The 21,846-nt window shown below is 49.8% G+C and overlaps 1 protein-coding gene and 1 long non-coding RNA gene across 12 annotated transcripts in view; one reads left to right on the top strand and one right to left on the bottom strand.

The window, feature by feature from the left end:
• Positions 1–21,846, bottom strand: part of ANK1 (ankyrin 1) — a 71,534-nt gene that overhangs the window by 31,674 nt on the left and 18,014 nt on the right. For 6 of the 11 annotated variants that reach the window (XM_066983431.1, XM_066983430.1, XM_048047278.2 and 3 more), the window contains exon 2: positions 6,224–6,316. The exons of 2 other annotated variants lie outside the window; for them this stretch is intronic. In XM_066983431.1, the coding sequence (XP_066839532.1) occupies positions 6,224–6,316 (93 nt within the window). Of the gene's footprint in view, positions 1–70; positions 209–5,562; positions 5,720–6,223; positions 6,317–9,273; positions 9,789–21,846 lie in introns of those variants that run through there. 3 more of the 11 variants (XM_066983429.1, XM_048047276.2, XM_048047275.2) reach the window with 3 other exon arrangements.
• On the top strand, positions 68–9,280 carry LOC136786981 (uncharacterized). Its single transcript, XR_010826642.1, has 3 exons — positions 68–192; positions 311–4,439; positions 6,617–9,280. It is a non-coding gene; the product is annotated as an uncharacterized lncRNA (long non-coding RNA).

Raw genomic sequence — 21,846 nt, 5'->3', positions numbered from 1 at the left:
ACAAGCAGGAAGCAAGCAGAAAAGCAAAGCAGAGGTTTGTGCACGAAGGAGAAGTGCATTGTATACTCACAGCCACGTCTGGACGGGACCTGCCCTTTCGTGCTGCCATAGTCCGGCACCTCAGCTGAAACCTGAGCCTGGCGTCCCCTCTCCCCCTCCTTGGTTATCTACTCCCCAGCTTTGAGAGAGCCAGTAAGTTACATTGCATTCTCTCTAAAAATACCATCTTACTCCTTGCTCCAACACAGACCCTGCAGGGATCACCAGCCGCTAATGGAATTTGTTCATTTTCTCTCCATTATTGTGTCAGACAGGATATTTAATAGCAAGCTGCCTGCAGAAAGCAGATGCCTGCTGCCAAGCACAGGGAGCAGGTCAGAGCTGCAGAGAGCACCTTGGGAAGGGCAACAACAAGCAGCCCCACAGACATGCCCAGGAGCCCGGCATCTCACAGGTAACACCCGCCCTGAAGCAGAGGGGTGGTGGGACCCTTCCTGATGGGCTCAGGCTTGGGTGCTTCAGAGCGAATACCCTCCCGCTCACTGGGACCAGCACGCACCGCTCCGGGAAGCGCAGAGAACTCCAGGGTGCCAGACACCAGCAGCCAGGTGGCACAGGCAGCCAGAGAAGGGGGAGCTCAGCTCTGATGGCAAAAGCAGAGGGAAGGGACCTGCGGTCATGTTGCCTTCCCAAAGTCCCTGTGCACACTGTAATTACCCACCTTTCACTCAGGGGAACTATTTCACAACAGCTCGTGGTACTTTGGGGTGTCACAGACAGCCTGACAGAACAAGATTAGGAAGGGAACTTAAGCATATATTGGGTCACTGCCCTCTCCTTTTTTGACAAAAAGGAGCAGTGACAGCAAGAAATGCAGAGATCCTACGGACATAAGCATATGTGCGTATCAAAAAGATGCACACACATCCCAGCCAGCACAACACAAATGCACCTAAATGCAGATGCGCTCACATTGCACAGTCACAATCCACAGATGAGCACAAAGTGTAGCACAGGCACGCCACATGCACCCACCTGGTATCTGTGCACATATTGCTGCGCACACACACACACACACACAGTCTCTTGCTATCCTTGTACCCCAGGATGTGCAGCAACTGCTTCCAGATGCAAAGAATGCCCCCAGTGGTTTTCCTTTTTTGTTGTTTGTAGTGTTTCTTTCCACTCTCCTTTGCTTTCCCAGCAATTTTCCAGGAAGGAGTTATTCCAAGGGGAGAAGATAAACTTACTTATTTGTCATTGTGTACTTCTTGCACTCTTTCACAACTGCTAAATCGCACCCATAGGTGTTGTGTGCTACAGACTTGTGGATGTTCAAGCTGTGAAGTGGCAGGATGCTGCTTACAGCAGTTCCCAGAGGCAGAAGTCCTCAGATCTGGACTTTGCAAAATGTTCAAGACCTAAAGTAAAAATAAGCACAGTGCAGTGGGCTGTGCTTTTCCTCTCCCCTTCCCTTTCTCTTTCAGGCAACAGCTCCCCTTGTCTCCTGGCAAACAATCTTTTCCCTTTCTCTCTCCTGGCCCTGACAGCAGGCTTCCCCAGTCCCTATTCGCAGACGCCTTCCCTGCCTGCAAAGCCCTGCCCTGTGGTACATCACTGCCACCAGAGGGATGTCCCAGCCCCTAGTGCCTCTTCACTCCAACAGCAGCCTGGGCCTGACCAAAGCCCTTGCACTGTAGCTGTGCCGAAGGCAAGATGCAAAGTGGATGTTCTGCCAAGCCAGAGGTTCAGGCTGGACTTCAAGGGCTGCAGCCAGAGGTTCGGTAATCTTGCTTTGTTTGTCTTCTGTCCACAGTTGGAGCCCTGCTCTAATCTCTTCTGGCAGTGCCATCTTTCTCACTCCCACCCTGGGAGGAGCTCCACCAGCTCCTTCTGCATACCGCTGATAAAGGAAGGGAGGGTCTCAACATTGCCTCCTTCTGTGAAAGGCGGCCACATCTGTCAGGAACCCGCTCAGTACAGGCTGCTAAATGCTGCACATAGATGATTCCCAAGTGCAAATGAGTTCAGAAGCTGATGCTGCTGTCACAGTGTTTTCTGGGCCAAGGAAACAGGCAAGAAGCAAGTTGCCATGCTGTTCGAGACTGGCGAAAAGCACACGTGCATCCTGCTACACTGCCCTCTTCACCCTGTCTACCCACTTGTCTCTCCTGTCTACAAGTCTTCTGCTGGAGCGACAAGGCAGCCTGGGCAGGGACTGCTAATCCTTCATTGTTTATTCAGCACCCAGCAGGAGGAAGGGGCTGAGCTGGCTGCTTGCTGGGGAGCTCCAGAGGAGGTGGGACCCCTTCACTGCAAGGATGTGCATGCAGATTGATGGGACGGCTTGGGCCCATGTCCTGCTGCAAACATGGCCAAAGATGCTCAGAGAAAGGGACGGGGCACCCTTTCCAACAAGCCCATGACTCCAGCAGTCCCTGAAGAGAAGCCCTGCCCAGTTAGAGGCTGCCGGGATCCACTGGCCCTTCCCACTGCCTGCTGAAACAAAGTGTTTTGACTTAAACCAGCTGATTCCAGGTGATAACCTAGAGCCCTTCTCATCAGATGGGAGTCAGTCCTGCAAACTAAAACAGTTGCTAAGATTAAGCGCAGTCAGAGATGGATCCTAGGGTCGCTCTAAGAAGATCAGGGAAGATCAGGAAATTTGAATCAGGGATTCAACTCAGAATGCCCAGAAACAGAAACCGCACTGTCTGCCGTACAGGAACTTTCTTCCCTATCTGCATTCACAGAAGCTTGACACTCCCAGTGGTGTCTGCAGTGGATACAAAACCTACTGTCAGGTTTCTGCCTTCTGGGTGGAAGAAAGCATTCAGCAGAGCACAACATCTCCAGAGAAGCCATCGGAGCAAAGCCTCAGGCAGGCTGCCAGAGGAGCACAGAGAAGAGGCTACCAGGCACATACTGCAAACCCAGATAAAACAGAAAAGCAAAAGCCTTGGGGAAGCTCATCAGATGAAAGGATATATGCCCAAAACCTATTCTCTCACCGTCCTCACCCCTGGCCACATGATTTAGGGCAGGTCTGCAGACTTTAATAGGACTAATGAGAGTCAAGACAGCGAGAGGTCATCCCTGGAAAGCACCTGCCACGCAAGCCTCCTCTCATTTCATGCAAAACCCTGAGTAAACCCTTGGTCCATGTTCCTTTCCTCTGAGTGGAGATTTCACAATACCCCAGGCCTCCCTAGGGCACGTACCACTGTTCAACAGATCATCACAGGCCAATGGCTGGTAACGGCAGCAGAGACGCCCAGCGACAAGAGTGCAGGGGTGGGAGCACAATCATCTTGCAAGCAGGAGAATCTGACCATGCAGAAAGCAAGAACTCTGCGCATGTTCCTGCAGCAAGGGGGCTGTTAGAGCTGAAAGAGAACTCAGCACAACTGGCAGAGCAGAAATCCCAAAATAAAGGAAAGAGGGCCCCTGCCAGATTTGTGAGAAGGGAGGCAACTTGTCTATTAGTTTGAGCTTGGAAGGTAGTAAAGAGGAGGCAAGTTTTCAGGTGCAGTCACCTGGCCCATTTATTACGCACAGTCCTCCATCTTTACAGAATCATAACTAACTAGCTTTTGGAAAGCCCATTTTTATTCAGTCCTAACAGAAGAGATGTTCTGGACTGTCACTGGTGGTGCAGTTCAGGGCCACGGTTAACTGTCCCTGCTGAGCATGTCCAGGTGCAGACAGTATCTGTGCTGGCTCCTTCCCTCCCCCCTCAGAGATCCCCTTTGATAGCTGCTGAAGCTGGAAAAGGTTCAGGACCGGAGGAGGGTGTATATCAGAAGCAGCTTAATCTGCAACGAACAAGGACTCGGGAGCTGCCCCTTCATAGCAGACTGATCCTTCTGATAAGGATTCCCTGGTGCTACAGCCTGCAGCTCTATGAAAGCCTGTCTGTCAGTTACCACCTACTACTAATGGATTTTCTAAGCAGCAGCATCAAGATTTTGTTCTGCCCTTTGCAAAGCACCACTTCCCAATGAAGTACAGCGCTGGGTCCAGCAGCACTGAGTGGAGAGAGGAACAGGGGCTAGTCCAGATACCCAGGCAGGGAGCTGGAGAACAGAACATTGTCTCTCTCACACAGAGCCAAAGCAAGGCAAGAGCTAGCACAGCTACTGCTCCTGCCGGCTGGGATGAGGTGCACCCAGGGGAAAGCTGTCACACTCCTTTGATATTAGCAGGAGCCTCTGCTCTCTGCACATCCTGAAAAAGAAAAGCTATTTTTACCTCATCAGAAAATACATAGACTGTGACTGAAGACAATACATCAGAGCTTGTTGCTCAGGAACTACACCTCTTCTTACAACGTAACAGCACTTACAGCTGGTGAGAGAGATGTGGCAGCACTGTGACTGCTTTTTATCTCCTACTTTCCTAACGCCCTGCCCTCCTGGACCGTGACACGGCTCAGGCAGGTATGTGCAACAAACACTGCCAGTGAAAGGGGGAACATGGGGACATGTTTTGAGCCCATCTGATACAAGCCAGGGACAAAGGCACACCTTGTGAGCCAGCCTCATCTTGCCCTGGGCTCTGGGCAGTGCCCTTGCACTCAGGAGAGGGGCTGGAGGCTGGAGCATGCCATCAGGGTCTGACCCAGTGCCTCGTGCTGAAAATTCCTTCTCTTTGCTAGTGTTATGTATGTTTTTTGCTAGTGTTATGTGTCCTCCTAATTTCTGCAGTCTGTATTAGTTTGTTCTGTCCCTCTGCTTCAGCAGGGCTAGCCCACACCTGCTTTGCTTGCTTGCATGAGCGAAAGTGCTGAGAAGGGGGCTTTCTGCTATGATGCGCAGGCTGTGAGAAATCGCACCACAGACCCCGTGCCACGGCTGCAGGAGATTTACTGCTAGCAGTGCGCAGCCAGACTGGCCTGGCCAGCGCTTGGGGTGCAGCCTCCGGAAGCCATGCAGGGAAGAAAGCACCAACAGGAAAGCACCTGAAGCACAAGCCTGGCAGTAGATCACTGCCAGTTGATCCCTGGTGAGGACATGCGAGTAAAAGCTGTGGCAGCACAGCCACCTGCTCCTCAGCAGAGCTAGTGCAGCACTGTGCCTAGAAAGAAACGTCATCCTGTGCACCTGTCCCAGAGCTTCGGGTGGGTAAAAAAAGAAAGCTGATAAACACAGAAATCAACATGTACCATTAAAATTGAGCAAGAAAAAAAAACAAAACAACCCCTACTGGGCACTTCACATCTCCCAGCAAAGCAGCAGTGAGAAGGACAAGGTGAGTACAGCACCAGGGGGACCCAGGAATTCTGGATTCAATGCCAGGCTCTGCCACTGAATCCCAGCACGACCTTAGGCAAGCTCCCAGCTACCTAGGAAGGGCAGCAAACCTATTCTGCCATTCTGTGGCCCATTTAGGCTGCCATCTTTTGGGAACCTTTTCCTCTGGACTAGACTTAAATCCATATTCCCAACCAGGATATATCTAAATTCCTTTGTGCAAAAAACCACTCAGAGCTGAGCTGATTCCTCTCCCCCTAGTGCTGCCCAGTGAGCCCATTACCGTGCCTAGGACTGCCCAAGTACTCACCCTCAGGTAATGCAGGCATGGCATCGCTGCAGGAGAGTCAGCTTGCCCTGGACAGCCAGGGTCTGCAGGTCTGATCAGTCCACTTACACTGAATGCTGCAGCCAAACCAAGTGTGAGCAGCCAGCCCAGAAGAGTTTTATCAACAGGAGGCCTGCACCCTATCTCACCTCTCACGTGCCTGCCAGCATGCCAGCACGGCAGGAGGCTCCTGTCTGCAGCCTGGAGATTACAGGCTGCTCTGCACCGTGGCTGGGCCAGAGCTGCCAGGCTGGACACCGCGCGCCGTGCCTCAGGCACACCTCACAAACATGCCTGCGGGCTGTAAACAGGGACGAGCCCGTGTGCACGAACCCTGTTCTTCAAACAGCACAAGGGAAAATGGAACTTCAGAAATACACCGCAAAATGAAACAATGCTGTGGCCTGAACCACACTGCCTCTTGGTTTGTGCTGCACAAAGCAGGCTGGGCTGGAGGAAGTTAGCAGAGGAGCCTGGACAGTCTGCTGGTCTCTGCGGACCGTGGCTGGGGCACAGTCCCAAAGTGAGGGACGCTGAGATGGAACTGATGTGGCAGATGAGGTCTAGTGACAGCAGCTCCAGGCTCTTTGTAGGGCCTGGGGCCCGCTGCAACACAATGAACGCGCCCCTTCCCCCCTTCTACCTGCGCAGCAGACTCCTGCTCCAGCATCCCTTCAGGAGATCCTTGCTTGCAGCAAGAAGGCAAGGGGTCCACAGTGGTTGGTGCATGCCCTCTCTGAAAGACATGCAAGGGAGTCACACCGATCGTCCAAAGGAACAGACCTCCTGGAGAGCACTCCCTTCCCACCCTCTCCTTGTGCTCAGGCCCGGGGTGACAGCACAGAGCACCACAGGATGCTCGCCTGGCACTCCCGGGTGGCAGGATACATCCTTCTGCTAGTGCTTTCCCACCCCATTTGGGGTCAAGATGCTAAACTGGGCAGCCTCCACAAAGCACTGGGGCAGTGCCGGAGAGCTGCACAGCTTGGTTTCTATTTCTAGCTACCGTTCACCAGGTCCTTTTTGCCAATTACAGGTTCAAGAAGGCCAAGGCACTTTCTGCACTGGGGCCATCCAGTGAGGCCATGAGCTGATCATGCCTGCAAGGACCTGGGCAGCATACAGATAAATACAGCTTGTGACACCTGCAGCTGCCAAGAGAACAAAACCAGCTCTGCCAGCTGCATCCCCCTACGGAATTCCTATAAAACAGCCCAGCCCACCACTGGGAAAGCTTATACCAGCTGAAGCAGGAAAAGTAGATCAAGAGAGCCTGTTAGGACAGAAAAATGTTTTGCATTATGTAGAAACTAAGATTTTTATACTGAGCAAAGGCCAGGTTGAAGCATTACAGCAAAGAATAGTCGTTATCTCAGTCTAACGAGAACACCTTCCCTTTGTCTAGTGCAATTCAGTACTTCCCTGGAAGCCTGGGATCCCTCAGGTGTTTGACCTATAACAGACTCCACCTCCAGTTCAGGTAGAGCTCAAATGTTAATTATCACAATGATGGGCAGTGTAACTTCTGGCTGGGACACTGCATTTGCTCTGAAGCGTTGCTGCTCTGAACCTACAGGCCAACATCATCGATGTCTCAGATCCTGCTGTTTTTTTTCCCCTGCGTAACCGTATGTCATGAATGCAAATACGAGTCCTCTGCACTCTGAAGACAGAACCTTCCCAGCCAGGGCTCTTGAGCCGATCAGGAGCTGCTGGCTCAGAATAATGCAAACTTCCTGCAGGACGTGCTGCCACCAGGTACCATGCGCGCTTGACAAAGCCCTAGAAATGAGACCTGTGCCCTTCGGTCCACCTGGGGTTACATCATACCACACTTCTGGGAAGAACAGTGCAAAAGTCCCTGTGAGACCTCTCCACCTGCGTGTGGAACAAGTCCCCTGAGACTGCGTGCAGAGCGAGGAGCAGCTGCAGGTGCTGCAGGGACAGGGACAGTAACCGCGGGGTGCTTTGGGTGCTGAGAAGGAATTGCCCCAGGTCCCCAACACTGAGGCAGAGCCTCTCCACAGCCATGAGAAATGAGGAAAGTGCCTAAACCCAAGAGCCCCTCACAAGGATGTTTGTTTTTCCCAGAGCTTCTCTAAGGCACAGAGAAGAACTACCACCAGGCACTGCCCTGGCAAGCCTGGCCAAGCCACAAAAGGCTTTGCTGCTGCACTGGGACCTGGAGCTCTGCCTGCAAGCAGCCCTCCACCACCTGTGTCATAGCTCAGAAGAGGCAGCAAGAGGCAGCCCAGGCTGTCTGGGTCATCCACGCAGGCTGGCAGGTTCAGGACCACAGCAGACCCATGGGATGGCATGTTGCATGGCACAAGATACCTGTCTTTAGGCACCTGTATGGAGCCCAAGGGTTAACTCCATGACCAGTCGTATCTCCATAGTTCTAGAGGTGAAGGGTATTGCAAAGAGCAGGAATGAGCGGTATCCTGAGAGGTGGCAGGCACATGCCTGCTCACTCCCTGCCCTGAAGAAGGGGAAGAGCACAGCAGTTTGCCTTGAAGCGTGCCATACACTGATAACCATTTATTTTGTCAGCTGGTTGTAGAGCCGGTGCAGGCTCCATCTCTAAGGGAACTTAGAGACACTTAAAACTCTTAGAACTCTTTGCTACATCAATTGCAGTCACTCATTAATCATACTCTTCTGAACACTTCACACTGATCCATCTACGAGGTCTCACCTCACTCATTACCACCGCAGCTGAGGAATTTCTGAGGTTCTCCCTATATGTTCGCAGACAGGCGAGTTGCATGCATCAGTTCTGAAAACTAATACTCTTGAGCAACTCGCTTTACTAGCATTCCGTCACTGTCATCTTGCCTGTTACACCTAACAGTAACATCTTCGACACAGCTAGCACTTCTGGAGAAAACAGAAGTATGGGCACAATCCCGCCTGAGAAATCAGAGCCCAGAAGAGCCTGAAAATTAATGAATACAGCTCTAATAAACAAATAGCACTTAATCCCAAGAGTTCCTTTCATTTCTATGAAAACACTTCAAGAGACTAAGGTCTCAGGCAATTCCTTAACACTTACCTGTCTTCAGACCATGAACTGAGATTGGCCAGATTGCTTATTCCTTAGGATTTCACACCACGCCTTCTCCTTAGTGACATCTAAGTATATAAATATCTCCTTAAAGGCCTCTGAGATTGTACAAGTCATAGCTGTGTTGCCCCCACAAGAGCTAATGCAGAGCTCAGTCAGAGCTCTGAAAAAGGAAAAGATTTACAAAGGACACAACAGAAACACTCCCTAAGAAAGAGCAAACCCACGTTGAGAAAAAGCAGCTGAGAGTTACAGCGAATAATAGCTGCCAACTCCCCTTTGTGCCACTCTGTGCACCCCCATGGGCTTCGGGGGATTTTTTACCAGCCAGGTTCCAGTATTGTCTTAAGTGCTGTTCCCCTGATGTTGTAATATGTCATACACAGGGAAAATAATTTCTCCCTCTCTGGTCCTGAGACAGCTCCTGTGACAGCACACAGCAGTCCTAGCGCATTACAGGTTTATACCTAAGATTAAATTCCAGCACCAAATGCAGACAGAGGTGGGGTGGAGGGAAGCACCCTGTCAGCAACTAGGAGGATGAGATCTCTATAGATAACTACTCCTTCACATACAGAGGGTTTTCTGTGTTCTTTTTTTTCAAGATACAAAGTCCTGCCACTGACCTTTCCCTGAGAGTCTTTGGAGAAGCTCTTCAGCTGCACTATGATGTAGCTGTGAAGGAATGCAAGGCTCCTTCCTCTGCCTTGTTATCTTCCATGTAACCAGAGAAGTGATCTCCAGGCACCAGAGGCTGCTGCCAGTCCGTCCTCAGCTGTTTTTTTCCTTTCATATAAGGGAACAGGGAGTGCGTCAGACAGCAGAGCGTCTTAAACACATTGCCGTGGGGAAGAGTAAATACCTCTCTTCAACAGTGGGCTTCGATGCTTGGAGAAAACTGCACGCTGCTTTTGCTCAGAGAATGAGGTACAGCCTTTTCTGCATGCAGCAGTTTGAGAAACAACGCCAGCACAGGTCCAGGGCTGAAGTTGCGGAAGGGAGCTGCTCCTCTCTTGCTGCGCCCTCCTGGAGCAAGGACAAGGGTGTGCCAGGGTTCACCCTGCTGCATGTCCCCTGCCTCCTACAGAAACAGCGCTCCCAGCGCTCCTGTCACCTGCTGAGAGCCCACGGAGCAGCCGGGCTCCCTGGTTCCCGTAACGAGCTGTTACCTTAGGCAACAAGAATGCAATTTTAAAGCTGAGTCAGCAGCAGCAGATGAATAATTTAAATCCTTAGCAATTCTGCTACTGCTGCCCAGCTGTAGGTAATGGAAGGTACCCAGCTTCACGCAAGCAGAGTTGTGATGAGAATCAGTGCCACTGTCAGGCTGCTTCCTCCTGTTAAGAGAGAATAGTCGTGATACCAGCACAAATAAGCAGATAACGGCGCTCTGCAGTGCTGAGCTAGGCACTCTGATGTTCAGAGCAGGCAGTCCTCGGAGCACAGCGAGGCTGAGACTTGCTTCCCCATGGCATTTGTTGTTTCTGGCACGGTGATACGTAATTTCACAGAAAGTCCATGGGAGCTGCTGGTGCCTCACCTCTCAGACGGCCAATTCCTCAGCTTCCACAGTGCTGGAATCATCAGTCATGAGCCAGAGGAAGGACACGGAAGGTCCACACTGACACCGGCTCTTCAGCTTTCTATCAGAGGAGGAACTATGCAATGTTATGTGGTGGAAGAGGGACAATGATTTGCTATGCACAGATTTTCCAGGCCTTGCTCCCACACTGGTTGCCTCTCCATCCCTTCGTGTGTGTGTGAGAGAGAGAGAACAAGCAGCGCTGGGGAGGGGGGGGGAGGCCAGTTTACAAATACTTGTCCCCAAATCAGTCTAAAAACCGGTACCCAGAAGCAGGGGACAGATGAAAAACCGCAAGAAAACCAACGGACTGGGTTTGCAAAGCTCAGCAGCTAATAGGCATAGGAAATCTCTCCCCATTATACCCCTGATCTAAGAAACCCTTTCATTGTTTTCCATCGGTTCAGAACTGTTTTGAGCTGTGGGATTCACAATGGAAATACAGAAATTTAAATTGAAAAGATCTTCTTCACGTTAAGTTTCTTGAACAATGCACAGTTGCCTCCAAAGGCATGATTTCAGAGATGAAGCAGACTGCTGTCTCACTCCAAGAGATAACTGCCTATTGCCATTATAACCACAGTTTAGTTCTTGGAGAGGTAACAGTCTAAGGCTGAAATCAGGAAGGTTACACAGCCCTTGTCCCCCACTACACTGATACCGAGCAGACAGAAAGCTTCATTGCATGTACCCCTTTGGCATCTCACGGTATGAGTCATAAGGTGTTCTTTTTGCTCCTCATTTGGATGAGCCAGGCAATGCAACTGAAAATTTTATCACACCAATTTATCTTATTTATACTCATTCACAGAAAAGGAATACTCATGGACCATGCGCTATCCTGGCTGCAAAGGAGAATATTTCTCAGATGGAAAGTGTTCAGCAACTTCTGTGTTCAGCTCCCTCATCCACTAGACCAGAAGACATCTTGCCCAAAGGACCAAAGGATTAACATCCACCGGCGTCATTTTTTTCCCCCCTGCTAGAGACCGGACAGTTCTAGAGAGCAAAGAGTACCACCTAACTCAGCCTGAACCTAAAAAATCCCAGCTCTGGGAAGTCAGTTTAGCATTATGCCCACTACAGGGGCCAAGGGCAAATCACTTCTTAATTACTGCTTATGGTGCAAGTTTCTGCTTTCACTTAGGCAGGTACCAATCTGAAAGATACAACAAGACCCATATTAGCTGCAGCTAATCAAGCCCAGCTATTGATCCTATCGGATCCACTGACCCTGCTATAACTGCAAGATTACAGATCCACGGAGATACCTAAGTGTTACGCCTATTTGGGGATCTCAAGATTGAGAGAGATCCAGCATTTGGCTGTAGTGCATGCCTGGAGGCAGCGCAGACTGACATCCTGTGAGAGCAGATGAACGCACAGTCCCTACCTGGCAAGCTGCACTCCGCTACTTTTGCAGAGAGATTTTCTGCACTGCTGCTAAGCATTGAGGGGGAAAGCAAGACCTTTCACTGCACATTTACTCTCAGCAGTTACTTGGTCTTTGAGGTCTGCAGTGTACCTGGATGCCATGGTCTGCACCAAGATCTTCTTGCTCAGCCGCGTCAGCTCAAGCAATTTGACAGGAGGTATAAACCATTCCTGTAAATCTCTTCCCTTTTGATTTCTCAAATTATTTTCTTCTGAGCTTGTACCAGCAAGAAAAACCTTTGACCACCAGGCACTCTGTGGTGTATTCAATCCTGTCACCTGCTTCTGCGGTGGCTTGACAGGTGTCCAGGGATCTGCACAGAGCTCACAGGGGAGAGTGGAGGAGTGGAAGAAGTCTCCATTTAATATTCACAGCAAGAAACAAAACAAGCTGTACACCTGTGATTTGACACATAAATTCTCTAGAGTTTGAGGAAGGGCTCAAATATCAGTAACAAGGCAGGAAGGCTTGCACCAAAATTTAAATTAATTCCAGTCAGTATTCACACCACAGTCAGCTGAAATTTGTTCAGCTTTTTTCTCTGGACAGACATGGAGTGCAACTGGGCAAAAATAAAATGAGGATCAGCAAGAAAATTGGTGGAATTACGTGTATACCAGCCATCTGTAGGCAACATCTGTGACAGTGGCAGTGCTGTGCTGCAGGTTACCACGAAGCGGTGGTTACCGAGTCAAAGTATAATCACAGAAAAATGAGTCATGGGAAACCTCCATTCTCTGCATCTCTCTAATTGATCTGGGTCTTTAGACACCCCCCTCCTGGGAGCTGGATGAGCAATATTGACTGGGTTGTGCCATCAACAACAAAGTCCGTAATAGGCATTGCCAAGAATATCTGCAAAAACTATAAAGTGTTAGCAAAATCTGTTTGTCACTAATTTGCTCGTGGGGATTGTTCAGGGAGGGCCATTGAGGTTATGGTGAAATATTTATACTGCAGCAGCTCACAGAGCAGGACTTGTCCCTGCTCTTCTGGTTCCCATGTAAAACGAAAGGAAAAACGAATCGTTAACTCTTCTCCCAGGTTCTCAGAGCCTCATGTTCCTTCAAAAGCAACCTCCACACTCACAAGGTCACTTCTCTTCCTTCTAAAGGTGATGTCTAAAGGCACTGTGGCAAGATTAGCATGCTCATCCTGGCACAGAGCTGCCCTACATGGGCAGTCCCCCTTCCCAGCAGCCAGCCTGTGATGTATCTAGAGATAATACTTGTACAGCATGAATCTATCTTAATGGGACTTCTGAGAGGGAAGAAGGTGGTAAACCATTGTTTTTTCCTGTTTCCCATACTATAAAATATGAAGCACTTCATATGTAAGTATCTGAGCTTAAGGCCATGTTTTAAAACATCACAGGAAGTTGCAAACAAAGGAAGCAGTTGGAAAAATTTTCATGCTCGGCCCCATACACCTACGGATTATGGATTACACACCTAGCAATTAGCAGCCATAGGAGTCAGCTGCGTCTCCGCAGGCAAGGTGCATGGCTTCCCTGAGGTCTGGGGTGCAGCTGCATGCTCCTGCTCCTTACCAGAGTCCCATACGGACATCCAAGACGTTAGAAACCTATCCCTTTGCTGATCCCCTTGCATGACTAGCTAGCTGTTCCGGATACCGTTGATTCATTCATTTCCTGAACACCCTTGGCAGGCCTGGACAACATGGTCTGAACGTTACAGCAAGGACAACAGCCCACACCAGAGCACCCTGCTCACAGTACAACAGCCTGCACCTTTCTCCAGTCACTGCAATGCTCTGAAGAACAATTTGGCAGATCTGCAGAAAAAACACTTGAAATCCTGAACCTCATGAATTCCATTTAAGGGTAATTAATGAATGATTCAGAAGAGATGTGCACATTTCTGTTGTATGCCCACAGCTCTGTTCTCACTGATCAGCATTTAGGATGATTTCATCTCACAGTAGCTTTTCCTAAGGTCTAATTCAATTACATAAGATGCCTCTGGATGAGAGAAGCAGAGTCCCAGAGTCCCAGAAATACTCACTCATACACTACTTTGGAAAGGGAGCAATTCTGTAGAATAAGAGTGAGGACAGAGCTCCACTGACCTAACAGAGCTAATGAGAGTCTCACCATTGTTCTAAAAGTGAAGGAGATCAAATATTTTATTTCTCCCCGTGGACATTTCTCAATGAACGCCTGCAGTATCAGCACTTTTCCCTGGCCTCAGCAGTAAAACTTTGCCCCTCAAAGCTCTGTCAGCTACCTTACCAGAGATGTGCAAGTGTTTGCTGCTGGAAGAGAACTTCCCCTGCCACCTGCAGAACATCGGTGCAACTGCTCCTCTTCATGGGCTAGATGAATCCTCCTCTGGCGCATGGGATCTGAACAAACCATACACCCTCCATCTCTGCTCTTAAAGGTGCCCACCACACACCTGCAGCTCAAAACCTCCCAGTTGGATGAAGCCTCTAGCAGTCACCATTACCACAGCACAGGTACAGACAAAACTGTCCTGCCACTGGGCACATCAGCTGTGCACTCTGCAGCACAGCAGCCAGGAACCAGCCCTGTTATATTTGCAACAGCTTCACGATGACTCATTTACCTACATCTCAGTGTAACAAGAGCCGCAGCACCGGGAAGGCTGGACCTCTGTGCTGCAGCACTCAGGTATCCACACCGCTGCTGGCCCCCATGTGCCACAGACAGCTCTCTTCCAAAATGTCTCCCACAAACCCACATCCTATGAGCCTCAACTCTTGTTTGGAAGTCACAGAGCTCCCACATAACCAGTTTCTCTCACCATGTGCAAACTCACAAAACCCTTCTCTGCAAAGACAACCCCTCTGTAGCCTTTCCCAAGGCAGCTTCCTCACTGTTCATATTTGCTCTGCAGCCTAAAGTGCCTATAAAAATACACATACAGATTTCTGGGCACACTGCCTTTGTCCACATCCCTCCTGGCTATCCCAGGAAGGATTCACACCTTTTGAGATTTATTTCAGACAGATCGTGCATCAGACAGACCAGGATGTGTCGCGAAGTCTCCATGCTGTGGGTAGTTCAGGATAGCAGGCTTGGCTCTCGGAGTCATGCTTGCTGGAAATTCCCCCGGATGAGACATTCAGCAAGTCTAATTCGGCAAAGTTGGCCTCCAGGAGTATCAGTACCAAGACCCTTCCAATTGCTCCACCAAGCGCAAAAGGTTTGCTTGCCCAGGTGGGTGCAGGGTAGCAGCAAGGACCTAGCAGAAATGCAGGAGGTAGCCTGAAGCCAGCTGCTTGTTCCCCCTCACTGCTCTCCCAGTGGCGAGATGCTGTCATCACCGGCACGGGGAGCGGGCTGCCCTCAGGAAGGCAAGAGCTGCTCCCGATGTCGCTGGCCTGCAGCCCACACTGAGACCCCCCCACACACCTGTGAGTAGAGGAGACCCCATGCAGGGTGGTCAGCAAGGATGTCACACACGTGCTCGTTTTAATCCTCTCCTGAGCCAGTGGAGTAGGCCAGACTGAACATGTTCCCCCAGCTACCCCCATTTTACAGAAAGGGAACTAAAGCACAGGTGAGAAATGAAAGGGAGAAAAAACAGGCCGAGAGAATGATGGTTTCTGGATCAGTTTACCCTGCTCTAAACTCTGGAAAGTGTGTGCAGGTCAGCAGTGAATGGCAGGCTTTGTTCACCATCCAGCATCCAGCTCTGCATTGCAGAAGAGGACCGGGCAGATTTTAGGGAAGAGGCACTGGTAAGTCCCCACCCAGGAGGCAGCAGAGAACACCAAAGAGCTCCTGTGATTCCACGCTGCAGAACAAATCAGGTTTTGTTCTCCCACAGGTCTCCCGCAGCCTGACAGCAGACTCAGCACAGAGTTACTTCAGGGTAAATGCACAAAGAGAAACTGGAATTTATTATAATGAATTCCATGGTCTTTGCTCCACTCGTCAACAGCATCCTTTTGTCTGCCTTCTGACTTTTTTGATGTGCATCCCAGCTCTTCTGTCTTGTACCTGAAGATGCAGGTCAGAACTATGAGAAGTAAATTCAGCCTGGGAAAATACTGCAACATACTACAATATGGTGCTCCTGAGAGAGGATCCTGCATGCACAGACCAGACATAGCCCAGGTTCTCAGTTAGACCTTTTGCAGGAAATTACTCTTGAAAAAGTCCAGTTACGCCCTAAGGCGAGCCTCTTTAACAGGCCACAGCTAGTGTTAAGGAAGCCCTCTGGAGACAGGAATGTCACTTGATTCTCAGAGATGGGCAACAGAAGTGCTTCTGCAATCCAAGAGCATTTTTTGGAGATACTACAGAGAAAATACATATCATCTGTTGGAATGTCCATGCCTGGAGGAGCACTGGGTCCCCAGCCCCAACAGGGAGCCTAGCCTAGCCTAGGGGAAGCAGAGAATACTGTGCACTTAGAGGCAATGAAAACAGAAAGCATCTTTTGTTGCAGACGAGTTTGCAATTAATTCAGATGATTGCGAAGAAACTTGACATTGATAACACACCCACCACAAACCATGTTACAGTATACTACCACCATCCCATAATCTCCCCAAGAATGCAGTGTCCAACAGCACTGAGGCCACTGGCCCAACAGCTGGCTGCCTAAACTGCAGCAGCATTGCAGCAGGCCGGGTGACTGAAATTACCCGATTTCCTCCACCACACCAGCCAGCTGTTTCTGAGTGCCAGCCATTGTTATCCAAAGAACATTTGCTACGGGTGCATCAGAATAAGTCACGTATGTGTTCCTGCCCCCTCAGCAGACATCGGCTGGAGAGGCCAGGAGCACCCGAGAGAGAAGTGTTCACAAGGGAGCGCTGAATTCCTGGGAGCAATTGCAGCACCTGGTAAGGAGGATTAGGCACTCTGCTAATGAAACACAGCTCAATAGAGTAACGTTGAGGCCCAGCAGCAGACCCCTGGATCATGCTGCTGCAGCATGCTGCCCAGACCAATGTCGTATTTTCCACAGTGTTCAAAGCTCAGCTTTGTGCCCACCCCTGGAAATCCCCTGCACCAGCACGTGTGGAGCTGCAAGGCACAGAGGAAGGCCCTGAGCAAGGCACCCAGAGGGCAGCCTCGCTGTAACGGCGTTAGGCACCTGCAGGGCCAGCTCCTGAGGCAGACGTCTCTGCTCCCGGAGAGCCAGCGGAGAGAAGCACTTCTGAGGGTGTATTCAGCCGACCTACTTCGCACGTGGCACAGCATTCTTCTCTCCCAGACTGCAGGGAGCTGAGGTGGGCCGTTTGGAGGTATCACAGCACCCCTAAGCCAAGGCAGAGTGGCCCCTTACACAGTGAGAAGGCTCCGTGCACGCTCGTGTCTGTGAGGACAGGGATGCAGGTGCACGGACAGCAGCCCTCCTCTGCCCCAGCGCACCCAGCAACGCGATCCCGCCCCAGAAACATCCAAATCCTCTCAGCTGCTGCTGCCATGGCAACGCCAGAGAGAGGATCTGCCAGCCTTTGATGCGCGGATCTGTTTAAAGCATGCAAAACGCCGTCGGGAAGACGGGGAGCTGTGTGGGGGAGCACCTGGCTGCCCTGACAACGCAGGGCTCTCCGCCGAGGGAGGATGGATGCGCCCCGGCAGCCCCACCAGTGCCAGTTGTCACCAGCGTGCTGTTCTCTGCGCCGGCTCACCCACTTCGTGGACTTTAATATTTAACATCAGAGAAGCTGCAGTTTCACGGCGTAATTTGGGTTATTAATAAAAAATCCCCCCCCTAAATGATTCAAAAATAAGATGCTGTTACTCCCGGCTACCGGTGCCGGCAGCAAGCGCTGGGAGCTGAGCGCAGGGAATAGCGGCCGCAGAGCAGCTGGGGAACCTGCTGGGGCTTCTACAGGCCAGGGAAGCACCAGCAGAGCCCGCTAACATGCGGCATAATGCTGTCCCCATCTCCCACTGCATCACAGGCGGAGGAGGAGGAAGTAATTCCACATGACAAATAGGCTGTGCAAACCACAAGAGAAGCAGGCAGTTTGATCCCCTCTCCAGCAGCTCTCAGAGATCCCCTGCACTGCAAGGGCACCTCGAAGCTCAAAAAGGACTGCACAATTTTGCGTACCTTCAGAGATGAACACCCTTGTAGCACTTACCACTAGGATCACCTGGGTCTTTGCATGAAACCAGTGCTGTCAGTGCCAGGAAATTTTAGGCACTAGCCCCTGCACCCCATGTGCCCTTGCTCAACTAGCAGGTTATGGTGGCTCAGTACAATCCAAGAAGCCTTGAAATGTGGGGGCACAGAGGACGATTTTATTTATTTCAGCATTTTTTATGCTAGACTTCTAACAGAATATGCTTTGCAACACGAAAGACAGAAACCTAATCTCCTACAGAGATAACATCTATGTCCTGCACTCTTCCATTTCCACCGCTTTCATTTTGATGACTCAGCCCACAGCCTACTCCACAACTGCAAAGTTTTCCCTACGTTTGTTCACCCTCCGCTAAACCAATGTGCCCATAACCGGTGTAAGAGAAGGCAGCCTTTAGCAGACCACAGAAATGCTAAGGAGAACTCAGGGAAACAAGGAACTGAAGGAAGCAGAATGCAATCGCTTGAGAAGGATTTTGGCAGGACAAAGGAGTCAGTCCACACACACACAAACATCACAGGATCTCTGACAGCAACTATAAGAGATGCTGGCTACAAGGCTCACAAAGGCAGGTCAACCTAAAACCTTTAGATTTCCTCCTTTTAACTTCATGGAGTATGGGGAGAGTCTAAGTACCTATTTTACATTGAATACTCTGGCTGTGCGTGCCTGTGAATTTAATTAAATAGTAAAGAAAATCCTATTGATTATCTCCTCTGTTGGCTTCCTCAAGTTCTTTTCAAAAGAGGACCCATTTTCACCTGCCCACAGATGGAGACTGGGAAGCACATTTCGGCCAGGATGCCAAAGCACTGTGGCAGACATAACAGCACAATGGTCTCATTACAGCTGCTTTGCTGCATTAGCTGCTGACCATGTTTTGGAACCCGGTCCAGCTGGAAGCCTCCAGCTCTGTAGCCTGTTCTCCTACCTCTCTGCAACCCTTAGTACCTCTTGAGAGGCATGATGTCCTCCAAGCAACAAGTTTGTATGCATGTTTGCTCATACTGATCTTCAAAGCCACAGCCAAAGCTAGGTCCTTATTTTCATGGTTGGGCACCCAACCCCAGAAGTCTCTACTGTTTCCTGCCAGCTCCTAATCACATCACTGGCATGTCATATATCTCTCCTAATTAAAACATAAGCATGATTTATGCATATTTTCGAGGTACCTTTCTTCACTAAATAAGCCTAGCATTATCCTGGTGACCTGCTGGCAAAGCTCAGCAGTTGGCAGTAAAGAGCAAACAGCTGGAGGGCAGGAAGCTAATAACTGCAGTGGTTGCAGCTCCAGAAAGAGGACAAAAAGCACATTAGTTGCTTTGTTGTTGTTTTTTGTTTGTCTGTTTGTTTGTTTCCCCAGAAATCTCACACGAACAATGAAGGAAATTCTGAAGCTTCCTCATCTGCTGAGCTCCTTTTCTTCTCACAGTAGGTTGCAATAGATTCTTTCTGTCAAGAACAAACTACAGGTTCGTGCGATATTACTGGGCACTCTCCTTTGTCTTTCTCTGTATACAACACTGCATTTATTTCCAGCAAATGGGCAAAACACCTCCGCAGAGATGAAGTCTATGCAGACTACAATACCTAATGTGCAATGCCCCTTCCCAGTGAATGGACCTGATCTCCCAACTCCATAAGGAAGTTGCTTCACTACAGCAGTGGTGAGCATAGCCTCTGGCTCAGCTTGCTCTGTGCATCCTCACAGTACTCTCAGCTCCAAAGCATGACTTTCAAGCAAAGTGAATTAGTGAAAGATGCCAGCTCCTTTGCCCCAGTGTCTGCAACTTACCCACCATGTCTGGGCAGTACAAGAAAGGCAGAACCACTGTCCTCTCTGCTGCTGCTGATGGTGGTGCTATGCAGTGTGTCGGGAGTCCCCCTGTGGAGGTGCTGCTGATCCCTGCTGCTGCGTTGTCAGGAGGCATTGAACACTGCTGCCTCACATTTTGGACAGAGAGAGGGTGAATTTGTTTATGTCTTGTGCTACTGCTGGCCACGGAGCACTCCTCTGGCAGGTCTGAGGCGTATCTCACCATTGACAGGGATGAGTTCACAAGTTGTGAGAAGTTTTGCTGATACATTACTGATGGGCAGCAGATATTATATACTTTTGTCCTGTGATACTGCAGCTCCTCTTACTGCAATCTCAGCACAGCAGCCATTTGACAGCAGTCTTGACAGGAAGCATTTTCCTAGTATGTACAGAAAGGGGTGAGCCTGCTGACCATCATGTTACTCTTTAACAGGAGCACATCGCTATGCATCAATTCAGTGGCAAGTCCAACCTGCGCATGAAGAGAGCTGCCATGCCACGCTCCACCGAGCAATTCTTGCTTGGACCAGATCTACTGTCCCTGTGAGCTGAGCTAATTCTGCCAGAAAAGGATCTGAAGAAGGGAAGAGCTTAGAAAATTATAGCCTGCAAGGCCAAATACAGACTCTGTGCAGTCATCTCTTGCTCGAGAGCTGAAATACTGCCATGTCAAAGACACTGACCCACAGATGTAACTTCTGTTTCAGCATTAAAGATGGAGGAAGTGGAACCATAACCCTCCCCACTACAGGGAAAGCAAGTCGAACATCAAAAGCCAATTAGGTAAGTTTTCCCTTGCTGAGAGCTCCCTAGCACATCACCATCCCACACACACCACTCCCCAAGCCCACCGCCAACTTGAGCACTTTCATCCACCACAAGGCAAATGAAGGCGGGGGGGGGGGGGGGGGAGAGAAAGAGCTGAAAAGGAACTCCATGCAGAGATTTCCAAGCCATAGAAATAGGATTATTGAAGTTTAGCATCTTATTTAAAAACACATTATTTACTCCTGTAAGCAAAAACCATGGAAGTCATTTTCAGAAGAATATTATTGATTCAAATATCAGAGTAAGAACCTAGAAATGGAAGAGGCATGCATGCAATTACAGCACAAGCTGTAACAAATACAGCACAAAGCTGAGTAAAAGCTCATAGCAGTCATCAACAGAGTAGAGCTGATTCCCAGGCAGACCCGTTTTACTCCTTCCCCTCCCTCCCCATGCAGAGGAACGCAAGAAACAGCTCAGTTGGCATCTATCTCATCTCTGCCTAAAGCTCTGGCAGATACTATCTGCTGGAAGAAAGATACAGCCCAAAGCACCCATTTCTTTGCTCCATCCCTACAGCTTGTGTGACACCTGCAAAAAGAGCAACAACTGCCTTGTAAGAATTTGCCTTGTGCTGCAATACAGTTTCACAGTCTTGCTGTGTTGCATGGTAAGATTCTTCTCCCAGCCAACTAATACAAGGTGTTGGAAAGGATGGTAGTTTCTGAAACTTTCCATGCACTGGTAACACCAGCTTAACTTTGTTTTTGCAAGATTATAGAGAACTACAGAGTAAAAGGGAATCGCTTGTTTCAGATTCTTCAGTTCCAGTAACAAAGCCAGTGACTTTCAATGTCCATCCATAGCACCAGCATAACAAACTCTTTCTTTGCAAACTCCTAAATCAGAAGCCAGCTGTGCAGCAGAGCTGACAAGTAGCTCCAGCAGTGCAGCCAAGACATGTTTCAGGAAGCAGCATGACAACCTCTCCACAAGGACCTCACGAGCACTTTACCCAGAAGACTGCTAGATGACAGCAGCTATCGGGTTGATGGCATATGCATTTTGGCATTACCCAGGACCTCTCTATTTGCACAAGAGACTTCAAGGTCTCCGAGTGCCATTAACAAAAATTACGCTGCAAGTGACAACACAGAGCTAGGCTATTGAAGAAATTAGTACCTACTGCTCAGCAGAGCCACTCTCTCTGAACAGAGGAATGTGTGTGCACCAGGACACGGTGCTCAAGTGTGAGAGGCAAAGCCCTCCGCTGGGGACAGAGGAGGGAGAGCGAGCTGAAGAAGTGTCTTAGAAGACGTTGAGTTTAATTGCAGCACGTTTGGAGATGGAAGGGTCAAATGCCTAGAACGTCTAGCACAGCATTTCCCACAACACTTGCCCAAGGCAAGGCTCTGAGGCTCTGTGTGAGCACAGGCTGGTTCAGTCAGAGCACCAGGTAGACAGCTTACTCGCTGAGAGGTGATGGCACAGACACTGCC

The sequence above is a fragment of the Anser cygnoides genome, chromosome 26 (genome assembly GCF_040182565.1).
Source record: "Anser cygnoides isolate HZ-2024a breed goose chromosome 26, Taihu_goose_T2T_genome, whole genome shotgun sequence".
NCBI classification, from domain to species: Eukaryota; Metazoa; Chordata; class Aves; order Anseriformes; family Anatidae; genus Anser; species Anser cygnoides.
This window is presented reverse-complemented; position numbering and strand designations above follow the sequence as displayed.